General features: G+C 72.8%; 1 protein-coding gene across 2 annotated transcripts in view; it reads left to right on the top strand.

The window, feature by feature from the left end:
* CACNA1H (calcium voltage-gated channel subunit alpha1 H) overlaps positions 1–12287 on the top strand; it is a 40823-nt gene that overhangs the window by 18287 nt on the left and 10249 nt on the right. The window contains exons 3-16 of one of the 2 annotated variants that reach the window (XM_070064160.1): positions 3875–3986; positions 4057–4190; positions 4275–4372; positions 5533–5692; positions 6808–7123; positions 7205–7297; positions 7660–8398; positions 8944–9377; positions 9830–9981; positions 10315–10500; positions 10978–11095; positions 11179–11334; positions 11415–11505; positions 11590–11798. In XM_070064160.1, coding sequence (XP_069920261.1) covers positions 3875–3986; positions 4057–4190; positions 4275–4372; positions 5533–5692; positions 6808–7123; positions 7205–7297; positions 7660–8398; positions 8944–9377; positions 9830–9981; positions 10315–10500; positions 10978–11095; positions 11179–11334; positions 11415–11505; positions 11590–11798 — 2998 coding nt within the window. Of the gene's footprint in view, positions 1–3874; positions 3987–4056; positions 4191–4274; positions 4373–5532; positions 5693–6807; positions 7124–7204; positions 7298–7659; positions 8399–8943; positions 9378–9829; positions 9982–10314; positions 10501–10977; positions 11096–11178; positions 11335–11414; positions 11799–12287 lie in introns of both variants that reach the window. The other variant, XM_070064159.1, reaches the window with a different exon arrangement.

Here is a 12287-nt window from a genome sequence, read left to right as displayed (position 1 = left end):
CCTCCTCAGCACCCCCCCAGCAGTGTGGAAGGCCGTGGAAGTGGGGAGAAGCTCATAGGTGGTGAGCAGTGCTGAGCAGCCACCTCCTCCTCCTAGTTCTAGAACATTCCATGACCCTGGGGGAAAAGGCGGGCTGGGGGCACCACGGACCCGCCCCCGCAGCCCGCGCCTGCCTGGAGTCTGGGCTGCCTGTGGGGACGTCCCCTAGCGGTCTGTGGGGCGTGCCTCCCTCAGTGTCCTGTGGCGGTCCCTGCACGTCTGCTCGTGGGCACTCCGCCTCCAGCTGCCACCCTGCGTCCTGCATCTGCTCCCTCTGCTCCCGGGGTCCCTGTCACCTGTCCCAGTGGCCTTGCGGCTCACGTGAGAGCCGAGGCTGCAGCTGAGCCGTCTGCATGGACCCCGTCCCCTCCACGTCCAGCGCCTGGTGTCCCCAGGTGGCCGCTGGACTTGCACGGCTCGCTTCCGGGCCAGGTCTTCATAGAGTGGGGAGCTGAGCCCCTGCCTGTGGGGGTGACCCTGGCTGCCCGTGCTTCACGCGGTGGCGCTGTGGGGTCCTCAGGGGTGGGCTGTGGCCACCCTGCCCTGCACGGAGCTCAGCTGCCTGTGGTCCGGGGGCTGGTGGCCTTATGGGGGGGGCCCGGGCCCTGGCTAGGGTCTGAGAGCCTTGTCCCTGGTGCTGCGGTCCACTCTGACCACTGTGGAGGGGGCGGGGCAACGGCTACCTCCCCCGTCGGTCTGGGGTGGTGCTGAGGCTAGGCTGGGGCCCCCGGTGCCCTGTCTGCCCCTGAGTGACGCCTGACCTGGGGCAGGGTCAGTGAGTGAGGGGGCGGGGCCCACCTGCGTGAGTCCTCTCGGGCCTGGAGGAGGAAAGTGGGGTTTTTTGGCTTTTACGGGTTTATTTACAGGTGGGGGAGGGTGAGGAGAAATCTGCCGTCCACTGGTTTACTCCCCAGATGGCCACAGTGGCCAGGGCAGGGCCAGGCTGAAGCCAGGAGCCAGGGGCTTCTTCCAGGCCTCCCACATGGGTGCAGGGGCCCAAGTACCTGGGCCATCGTCCACTGCTTTCCCAGGCGCATTAGCAGAGAGCTGGGTCAGAGGTGGAGCAGCTGGGACTCGAACCAGCGCCCATATGGGATGCTGCTGCTGTAGGCTGCAGCCTAACCCACTGAGCCCCAGCACAGGGCGGGGGGGAAGCGTTGGTACGGCCCCCGTGGGGGGAGGGGGTGAGGTTCCGAAGGGGGAGGAGCTCACGGGGCGGGAGGGAAGCGTTGTTACTGCCACCGTGGGGGGGTGAGGTTCTAAGGGGAGGAGCAGCACGGGGAGGGGTGAGGTCCTGAAGGGGGAGGAGCAGCGCGGGGAGGGGTGAGGTTCTGAAGGGGGAGGAGCAGCACAGGGCAGGGTGAGGTTCTGAAGGGGGAGGAGCTCACAGGCGGGCCTTGTCCCCGGCTGGAGCTCGGGGACGTTGAGCCTTCAGGCAGCGGGTCCAGGGCCGCCCTTCCGGCTGCACTGCCCTGGCTGCCCAGGCCTCTCTGAGGGCCCTGCCCTCCCCGGGAGCCATGGGCACTGCAGAGGGGAAGTCTTGCGGTCCCGGGGCATAGCGGCACGGCCCAGGGTCTGGCGCATCCTCAGTGTGGAGGAGACAGTGGCCACCCTGGACCCCCAGTCCCCCAGGGGAGCCGTCTCTGGCAGGCGGGGCTCTGGGCGGTCAGCACCCAGCCGTGTGCGGCTCCCGATCCCCCTGGGACAGTATGACAGGTCTCCAGGCAAGCTGCTGGCCATGGGGCCGCCCCGAGACCCTGCTGGGCCTCCCTGCCCCAGCCCTGGGCACCCAGCCCTGGGCACCCTGGGACAGCCCCTCTGGGCCGGCCACTTCAGCACCGTGGACAGCGGCCGCCACAGCCCCTTCGCCCTGGCCCTTGGGGGCAGCTTTGGGGCATTTCTGGGGGGTGTCCCGCCTTCAGCTGCGGCCTAGGAGGCCTGGGGTGCTTCCTGCCCCGGGAGCCTGGGGTGCTTCCTGCCCCGGGAGCCTGGAGTCTTGGCGGAGATGGCCCTCGCCCCAGGGCAGCTGAGGTGCCGACGCCCCAAAGCTGCCGGGGCTCGGAGAAGGCTCTGCTCCCAGGTTCCTGGGAAGACCAAAGCACAGAGCCGGGGGCAGGGGCGGGGGCTGTGGTGCAGGGGCCACTCCCAGGAGTGTCGGACCCGCTTCCTGGCGCTGTGTGTGTGTGGGGGGGGGTCTCTAGCCCCAGGACCCTCCCCTGTGTCCCTGTGGCCTTGTTGCATGGATGGGGCGGGGCAGCCGAGCCCAGGCCCGGGGGGCTGGGGGGGGCACTGTGGGAGAGGCCGCGTCCCTGAGCACTGCCCTGGCCTGCACCCTCCCCCCCCCCCCGTCCCTGAGCCTCGGCAGCCTGCGGTGGCAATTGATTCTAACTTGTAGATGTTGGTTCACAATCCAAAGGAATTTTAATTAAAACCCAGAAAATCCATGTGTGTGATTAAGCTTCCGGAAGCAACCGGGCTGTGCGTGCCACGGCAGATGGCACCGCTGTCCTCAGCTGCCCGTGAGCGCGGCCGGGGACGGCACGACCCCAGGGTGGCCTCGCTCGTGTGGGCAGGGGGCCGTGGGACCGTCTTGCTCTGGCCTTGAGCCCTGTCCATCGGGCGAGGGGAGCGCCTCGGTAGGACGTGCCCGCGCGAGCCAGAGCCTCCGTGCCAGGACCTCCTGCCACAACCCCCTGCTGGCCGTGAGCGCCCACTGGACGCCGAAGGCCGCAGCAGGAGGCCCGAGCCTGTTCCTGGCCGCTGACGGAGGCGTGTTGCCACGGTGCTCGGCACTGCTGTGGGCTGGGGCCTGGTGCTGTCTGGGATGGGCAAGCCGCTGGGGTCTCTGGAGGGAGGGGGCGTGTGAGGGTCCCCCAGCCCCTCCCTCAGCCGCTGCTGGGGCCAGGCAGGCCTGATGGACTAGGGACACTCACCACGGAGCCCCCACACCTGACAGCAGCCCCAGCCCCCCATTTCATCCTGCCACCCTGGCTCAGCCTCGGCCCCTGGCAGAGCCCACGTGGCCGTGGGCTGACCCAGGAACCGCCCTGCCGAGGGGCGGGGCCTCAGGCAGCAAGGCTCACGACTGCCCAGAGCCTGTGTCTGCTGCCCTGTCGCCGCCCCGCCAGTGTCCAGGGGCAGGGCTCAGGCCAGGGCCCACTGCTGTGGCTGTCTGCTAAATGCTGACCTCTTGTGGAGGAAGGTCACCCCGCCCCATCCGCTGACTTCCTGTGGGCTCGGGCAGGCTGTGGGGAGTTCGTGAATGCCCACCCCCCGCCCCGCGTGCAGATGGCCAGGCCCTGGGACTCCTGGCACGGGTGGTGGGCAGGAGGGACCTAGCCCTCTCAGCCCTCCCTGTTGTCAGCCCTCCAGCCCAGGGACCCAGGACCTGAGCGTGCCTGCCCCTTGAGCAGGGCTTCTGCACCCCGTCTGATGGGTGGACGAGGGTGCCTGGACTAGGCACTGGGGCAGAGGAGCACAGGGCCGGGGTGCCACCTGGTGGCCGGCTCGGAGCACAGCGCCGTCCTGGGCTCAGAGGCAGTGCCGCCCCCAGGCTGGACACGCGAGGAGGGCTCACCTGATGGGCAGGGGCACGAGGGGGTCTGGGGGTGCCACCTGGTGGCCGGCTCGGAGCACAGCGCCGCCCCCAGGCTGGACGCGCGAGGAGGGCTCACCTGGTGGGCAGGGGCACGAGGGGGTCTGGGGGTGCCACCTGGTGGCCGGCTCGGAGCACAGCGCCGCCCCCAGGCTGGACGCGCGAGGAGGGCTCCGCTGGTGGGCGGGGCCTGGGGGAGGGCGGGGGGCCGCCGCCCACGTGGCCCTTAACCCTGCACACGTGGTTCGAGCACGTCAGCATGGTGGTCATCCTGCTCAACTGCGTGACCCTGGGCATGTTCCGGCCGTGCGAGGACGTGGGCTGCCGCTCGGAGCGCTGCCGCATCCTGGAGGTGGGCCGGGGCCCGGGGGGGGGGGGGGGGGCGTGGCGCCCGGCTCCCGTCTGACCCGCGCCACCGCCAGGCCTTCGACGACTTCATCTTCGCCTTCTTCGCGGTGGAGATGGCCGTCAAGATGGTGGCGCTGGGGCTGTTTGGGCAGAAGTGCTACCTGGGCGACACCTGGAACCGGCTGGACTTCTTCATCGTCATGGCGGGGTACGGCCCCCGGGGAGGGGGGGGCTCAGGGACCTGGCCCTCGGCGGGCACAGCGCCCCCGCCGCTGACCCTGCCCTCCCCCAGCATGATGGAGTACTCGCTGGACGGACACAACGTGAGCCTCTCGGCCATCCGCACCGTGCGCGTGCTGCGGCCCCTCCGTGCCATCAACCGCGTGCCCAGTGAGTGCCCCTGCCCTGAATGCCCGGATATGCAGGCGCGCGGGGCCGGAGGTGCAGGGGCCAGCCCCTCCCCCGGCCACAGAGCTGAGTGCCCGCGGTCCTGCTGCCACACTGCCGAGTGACCGGGGCCACTCTGGGCCTGGGCTGCTCGTCTGCCCGTGGTCTGGAGCGGGCGGCCCTGTGCTGGGCACGTCCCATATGGCCTGAGCAGTGGAGGGGCAGCTTCTGGTGTGGCCGGGCGCCCCAGGGGCCCCGCAGGACCCACTCTCCCCTCCCGGGGTGGGCGGCTCAGGACCAGCCCTGTGAGCTCAGGGAGCAGAGGCGGCGGGGGGGGGGGGGCAAGCTCGGCCGGGGTGTGCAGGCGCTGGGTGCTGTGCAGGGCTCGGGGGACCCCTGTGTGGCCCAGGGGAGACAGCCGTCGGGGAGACCCTGGCCGTCCACCTGCAGCCCTGGTCGGGGTTCAGTGCTGCTCCATTATGGTGGTGAGGGAGAGGGCGCGGGGCAGACTCAAGGCCGGGTGTAGGTGTGGCTGTGGCTGCACGCACAGCTGAGTGCCCACGGGGGCACGTGCGCGGTGTGCGCACAGCCGGGCTGCCACGGTTCCCCTGGACAGCTGTCAGCACAGCACAGGGATGCCCGGTGGCTCCGCCCCCCACCCCCACCCCCACCATGTGCTTCCTCCACGCGCCCAGTATTACAGCCCGCAGCAGCCGCCCCCTGGGGTGTCGGGCATTGAGCTGTCCAGGTCCCCCTCGCCCTCTGTGCCGCAGCCGCCCCAAATGCTGTTCCTCCGGGCCTCACACCCCCGCTGGCCCCTGCCCTGGCCCGTGTGGACCAGCCCGTGGCCAGCCAGCCCCTGCACCCAGGAACAGCCTCAGGGCAGCCTTTTGGGGAGCCGCGGGCCGGGTCCCAGAGCGCTTCTCACTGCCTCCTGCCGGCCGCGGCCCGGCACGCAGATGTCCCCTAGCTGGGACACTGGACTCCGGGCTTTGCCCGGGCGACCAGGAGACGCCTAGTGGTCAGGCCCGCGCAGCCAGAACCCCTGGCTGCCAGCTCCAGGCCCCAGCCCTCCCCAGGAGCGGGGTCTCCAAGCGCGGACCCGGAGCAGGGCGCAGGGGGCTCGCGGTCCGGCCGGCGCTGAGCGGCGGCGCTGCCCGCAGGCATGCGCATCCTGGTCACGCTGCTGCTGGACACGCTGCCCATGCTCGGCAACGTGCTGCTGCTCTGCTTCTTCGTCTTCTTCATCTTCGGCATCGTCGGCGTCCAGCTCTGGGCCGGCCTGCTGCGCAACCGCTGCTTCCTGGACAGCGCCTTCGTGCGGTGAGCGCCCGCCCCCGCGCCGCGCCGGGCCCTGCCCCCGCGTAGGCTCCACCCAGACCACGCCCAGGCCACACCTGCAGGCCCCGCCCCCGCGCTGTGCCGCGCCTGGCCCTGCCCCCGCGTAGGCTCCACCCAGACCGCGCCCAGGCCACACCTGCAGGCCCCGCCCCCGTGCCGCGCCCTGCCCCCGCGTAGGCTCCACCCAGACCGCGCCCAGGCCATACCTGCAGGCCCCGCCCTTGCACCGCGCCTGGCCCTGCCCCCGCGTAGGCCCCACCCAGACCGCGCCCAGGCCACACCTGCAGGCCCCGCCCCCGCGCCGCACCCTGCCCCCGCGTAGGCCCCACCCAGACCGCGCCCAGGCCATACCTGCAGGCCCCGCCCTTGCACCGCGCCTGGCCCTGCCCCCGCGTAGGCCCCACCCAGACCGCGCCCAGGCCACACCTGCAGGCCCCGCCCCCGCGCTGTGCCGCGCCTGGCCCTGCCCCCGCGTAGGCTCCACCCAGACCGCGCCCAGGCCATACCTGCAGGCCCCGCCCTTGCACCGCGCCTGGCCCTGCCCCCGCGTAGGCCCCACCCAGACCGCGCCCAGGCCACACCTGCAGGCCCCGCCCCCGTGCCGCGCCCTGCCCCCGCGTAGGCTCCACCCAGACCACGCCCAGGCCATACCTGCAGGCCCCGCCCCCGCGCCCGGCCTCCCTGGAATGCTGGTCTTGGGGGAGGCGGCCAGGCTGGTCTTGGGGGAGCCCGGACTCGTCCAGTCCGCCAGTGCCCGGCTGACCACCGGGCCGCGGCGTGTGGGGTGGGGGGCGCTCACCGGCGTGCGACTCGGAAGGCGCAGGGTAGCGGGTGCCAGGCCCCGGCTGCGGGTGGGCCACACGCCCCGTGCGTCCCTGTCCCTGTCCAGGAGGCCCGCCTGGAGGCGGGGCTGGGCTTGTCCCCCTGCCCCTGCCTGAGCCGCAGAGCCCCGCCGGGCGCTCCTGCTGCCCAGGGCGCCCTCCCGGGAGTCCCTCGTGTCCTGCGTGTGCGTCTCAGCGGGGGCGGGAGCAGCCTGGGGACCGCGGGGTCGGCCCGCCGGCGCCAACCCTGCCGCCCCCCACCCTGCCGCCCCCCAGGAACAACAACCTGAGCTTCCTGCGGCCGTACTACCAGACGGAGGAGGGCGAGGAGAACCCGTTCATCTGCTCCGCCCGCCGCGACAACGGCATGCGGCGCTGCTCCCACATCCCCGGGCGCCGCGAGCTGCGCGTGCCCTGCACGCTGGGCTGGGAGGCCTACGGGACGCCGCAGGCCGAGGCCGCGGGCGCCGGCCGCAACGCCTGCATCAACTGGAACCAGTACTACAACGTGTGCCGCTCGGGCGACGCCAACCCGCACAACGGCGCCATCAGCTTCGACAACATCGGCTACGCCTGGATCGCCATCTTCCAGGTGGGCGGGGCGGGGGCGCCGGGCGGGGGCGGGGGCGGGGCGCGCGGGTGGTGCCTGGGCCTCCAGCGGCTCCGTCCGCAGGTCATCACGCTGGAGGGCTGGGTGGACATCATGTACTACGTCATGGACGCCCACTCCTTCTACAACTTCATCTACTTCATCCTGCTCATCATCGTGAGTGCTGGGGGCCCGGAGCCCCGCGGGCGGGGGACGGCATCTCCCAGCCCCGCTCTGCGACCCCTCCCCAGCCTCAGGCAGGTTGGGTCAGCTCAGTGGCCACCTGTGTGTGTGCTGAGCGCCACCCTGTGGGACCCCCCGGGGACAGGGACCGCTGCACAAGCGGAGTGGGCGGGGCCTTGCTGAGAGGCCCCTGCGCTGGGGGGCGGGGTCAGCATGGCCGCAGCCTCGCCCCGCGGGTGGCCAGGAGAGACCGGGTGGCTGAGACGCCTGCTGTGTGCCGCCCGCGCTGCTCCTGCCGCGCCCGGGGGTGCTGGGCGGCGCCCGGCCGGGCCTGGGCTCACCACCCGCGCCCGCAGGTGGGCTCCTTCTTCATGATCAACCTGTGCCTGGTGGTGATCGCCACGCAGTTCTCGGAGACCAAGCAGCGGGAGAACCAGCTGATGCGGGAGCAGCGCGCCCGCTACCTGTCCAACGACAGCACGCTGGCCAGCTTCTCGGAGCCGGGCAGCTGCTACGAGGAGCTGCTGCGGTACCTGGGCCACGTGTGCCGCAAGGCCAGGCGCCGCGGCCTGCGCCTCTACGCCCGCTGGCAGAGCCGCCGGCACAAGCAGGCGGAGCCGGGCGCCCCGGCGGGCCAGCCCCGGGCCGGCAGACGCGCGGCCTCCGTGCACCACCTGGTGTACCACCACCACCACCACCACCACCACCACTACCACTTCAGCCACGGCAGCCCCCGCCGGCCGGGCCCCGAGCCGGGCGCCGGCGACACCAGGCTGGTCCGGGCGGGCTCACCGCCGTCCCTGGGCCACGGGCCTCCCGACGCCGAGTCCGTACACAGCATCTACCACGCCGACTGCCACGTGGAGGGGCCGCAGGACAGGGCCCGGGCGGCCCACACCGCGGCCACGGCGGCTGCCAGTCTCAAGCTGGCCGCCGGCCTGAGCGCCATGAACTACCCCACCATCCTACCCTCGGGAGTGGGCGGCAGCAAAGGTGGCAGCAGCCCCGGGCCCGAGGCGGAGCTGGCGCACAGCCCGCTGAGCCTGGGCAGCCCCGGCCCCTACCAGCGGATCCAGCACGCGGTGGGGGAACACGGTGAGACCCCACCCTGCCCGCTGCGGCAGCAGGGACCTGGGGGTGGCGCCCCGGGCAGCCTCCCGGGCCAGCAGGGAGGAGAGGGCGGGTCGCAGAGGCTGTGACTCAGCCCCGAGGGAGGGGGACCGTGTGCGTCCAGGTGCACGGCCCGGCCACGCCCCGGGCCTCAGCCGGGAGGGGAGGCGAGGCTGTGCCCTGAGGCCTGGGCGGCGGCTCCCCAGGGCGACAGGTGTCACACAGGGGTGGCGCCTGGGCGCGGTGGTGGAGGGCAGACGGCCCGGCGCCAGCTTGCCTGCCCTTGGAGTGAGAGCGGGGTTGGGCGTGTGCATGGGACTGGCGTGTGGCCGCCTGTCCGGAGGCTCTGGCGTGGGCCTCCTGCTCTCCTGGTGCCCCGTCAGGGGACACGCATTCTGGCTGTAGCCGCAGGGACGCCGTCACCACCACAGTCCCCATCCTGGGCTGGGCTGGGGTGAGGGCGTGGGGACCAGGGGCAGGCTCATCCCGTGGCTGCCACCACGCTGAGCCGCTCCACCTGCCTCCTGCAGGACTGGGCCGGGCCGCCGGCCGCCTGTCGGGCCTGAGCGTGCCCTGCCCCCTGCCCGGCCCCCAGGCGGGCACGCTGTCCTGCGAGCTGAGAGAGTGCCCGCACTGTGCCAGCGCCCGGGAAGACCCCAGCTGTGAGCCCGGCGGCTCCGAGAGCGGGGACTCCGACAGCCACGGGGCCTACGAGTTCCCAAAGGACGTGCAGCATGGCGACCGCCGGGACCCCCTGCAGCCGCCCCCCACGGCGGACGCGCCCGGCCAGGGTGGCGCGCAGCGGCGGCAGGCGGCCCCGGGGGAGCTGCGCGGGCTGGGCCGCCTGTGGGCCGCCCTTGGCTGCAAGCTGCGGCACATCGTGGACAGCAAGTACTTCAACCGTGGCATCATGGTGGCCATCCTGGTCAACACGCTGAGCATGGGCGTGGAGTACCACGAGCAGGTGCGCCGGGCCCTGGTCTCCCCGAGGTTCCCGTGGGGGCCGAGTGCTCGGGCCAGGGCCCTCTCCGGGGAGGGCGAGGCCCAGCCAGGGACAGCAGCCGGTCTCGGAGCCTCCACGTGCGGACGTGCGCGGCCACAGACCAGATACGTGTGCATACAGGAGGTGCGCACACGTGTGTGTGCACTCTGGCAGGCCCCACGGCGCAGTCACACGTGCAGGGGTACACGCTGGCCCACACACACGCATCACAGAAACACACACGTCCCACAGCAGCCAGCCAGACCACGTCCTGCAGACCGGGAGGGGGGACGAGGCGCGGCGGCACTGTCTGCCCCTGCTCGGCCGTCCCGTGAACGCCCGGTCCCTGCCCTGGAGGGTCCTGGCGTGGTGGAGGCGGGTCAGCTGGGGGGCCCGGAGGGGCGGAAGCCCTGACGCGGCCCGCCCCGCCCCAGCCCGAGGAGCTGACGAGCGCCCTGGAGATCAGCAACGTGGTCTTCACCAGCCTGTTCGCCCTGGAGATGCTCCTGAAGCTGCTGGCCTGCGGGCCGCTGGGCTACGTCCGCAACCCCTACAACATCTTCGACGGGGTCATCGTGGTCATCAGGTGGGGGCGCCGGCCAGCCTTGTCTCCGGGACCCCCGGGCCCCGCCGGGCACGCGGGAGCGGCCCTGGCGCCACAGCCGTGCTGCTGGGCGGAGGACGGCCTGGAGGGCTGAGTGCAGCTTGTCTGGGGGGGGGTGCTGCCAGGAAGTGGGCGTGGGAGGGGTCCCCGGCCTCCCCATGGGAAGCGGGAGTGACCAGCCGGGCGACGGTGAGGCGCGAGGATGGGGAGGGCCCCCGGCTAGGACCCCCAGTGCCGCTGAGCCGCCCCTCGGGCCCCCGGTGCAGCCGGGGCGAGGGAGGGCCCTGGTGACCGCGGCCTGGCGCCGGCCCGCAGCGTCTGGGAGATCCTGGGCCAGGCGGACGGCGGCCTGTCCGTGCTGCGCACCTTCCGGCTACTGCGCGTGCTGAAGCTGGTGCGCTTCCTGCCGGCGCTGCGGCGCCAGCTCGTGGTGCTGGTGAAGACCATGGACAACGTGGCCACCTTCTGCACGCTGCTCATGCTCTTCATCTTCATCTTCAGGTGCGGCCGGCGGGGCGGGGCCTCGTGGGGCGGGGCCTATCGCAGGGGTGGGGCCTCACGGGGGCGGGGCCTGGGCCTCTTGCGGGGCGGGGCCGCTCTTCATCTTCAGGTGCTGCCGGCAGGGCGGGGCCTCTCGCGGGCGGGGCCTCTCGTGGGGCGGGGCCTATCGCAGGGGTGGGGCCTCACGGGGGCGGGGCCTCTTGTGGGGCGGGGCCGCTCTTCATCTTCAGGTGCTGCCGGCAGGGCGGGGCCTCTCGCGGGCGGGGCCTCTCGTGGGGCGGGGCCTCTCACGGGGTGGGGCGGGGCCTCTCGGGGGCGGGGCCTCTCGCGGGGCGGGGCCTCTCGTGGGGCGGGGCCTCTCGGGGGCAGGGCCTCTCGCGGGGCGGGGCCTCTCGCGGGGCGGGGCCTCTCGGGGGCAGGGCCTCTTGCGGGGTGGGGGCCTGGCTGAGCCCAGGGCCCGTGCCGCTCCCCCCACAGCATCCTAGGGATGCACCTGTTCGGCTGCAAGTTCAGTCTGAAGACGGACAGCGGGGACACCGTCCCCGACAGGAAGAACTTCGACTCGCTGCTGTGGGCCATCGTCACCGTGTTCCAGGTACGGCCGGGGCCGCAGGCGCTAGGCCACACGGGAGGGGCCGGGCCGCAGCCGGCAGGAGGCTGAGGGCCCGGCGGCCGCAGATCCTGACGCAGGAGGACTGGAACGTGGTCCTGTACAACGGCATGGCCTCCACCTCCTCCTGGGCCGCCCTCTACTTCGTGGCTCTGATGACCTTCGGCAACTACGTGCTCTTCAACCTGCTGGTGGCCATCCTGGTGGAGGGCTTCCAGGCGGAGGTGAGGCGCTTCCTGCCCCCGGGGCGGCGGGCGGTCCCTCCCGGCCTGGCCTCACGCCCGCCCGGTGCTGTGGGCCGCAGGGCGACGCCAACAGGTCCGACTCGGACGAGGACAAGACCTCCGCCCCCTCCGAGGAGGGTTCCGGCAAGCTCCAGGGCCTGCGGGCCACAGGTGCGAGGGTGATGGGTGGGGGCTCCTGGGCGGCGCCCACTCGCGCCCCAAGCCCTGGAGGCTCACGGCCCACCCCCGCCGCAGAGGTGAAGATGTGCTCGCTGGCAGTGACCCCCAATGGGCACCTGGAGGGCCGCAGCAGCCGCTTCCCCCCCCTTATCATGCGCACGGCGGCCACCCCCACGCCCACCCCCAAGGGCTCCCCGCTCCTGGACGCGGCCCACAGGCTCCCGGACTCGCGGCGCAGCAGCAGTGGCTCCGTGGACCCCCAGCTGGGCGACCAGAAGTCTCTGGTAGGGACCGCCCCCTCACTAGGGCTCCCAGCCCCTCCTTTCCCAGAGATGAGTGAGGGTCCCCGTGCCCCCACCCTGACCCCTGTGCGGCCCAGTCCCGTGCGGAGCCGAGCCTGGGCGACCCCTCGGGGAGGCAGGCACGAGGCGGGTGTGATGGGAGACGCAGGCTGGCGGTGCCCAGGGCCCGGGCGGACAGGGGACACAGGGAGCACAGCAGGTGCAGGTGCGTCAAGGTGGGAGTCTGGTGAGGGGGTCAGGGCCAGGCCGGCCAGCGCCAGGTGCATCCCAGCCAGAGACGGACGGGGCCTCGCCGTGGGGCGATAGACCCGAGAGTCAGAATCGAGTCCCCCGGGAGCTGAGTGACCCGGGTCCCCGGGCTGCCTGCCTGGGGTGGCCGAGCACCTTCCTGTGTGAGCCCAGGGTGCTGCCTGGCCCCGTGGGTGCCCTGCACACCCCCGCCCAGGCCCTCAGCCATCGCCGAGGCCGCAA

The sequence above is a fragment of the Oryctolagus cuniculus genome, chromosome 19, assembly GCF_964237555.1.
Source record: "Oryctolagus cuniculus chromosome 19, mOryCun1.1, whole genome shotgun sequence".
In the NCBI taxonomy this organism is placed as follows: domain Eukaryota; kingdom Metazoa; phylum Chordata; class Mammalia; order Lagomorpha; family Leporidae; genus Oryctolagus; species Oryctolagus cuniculus.
This window is presented reverse-complemented; position numbering and strand designations above follow the sequence as displayed.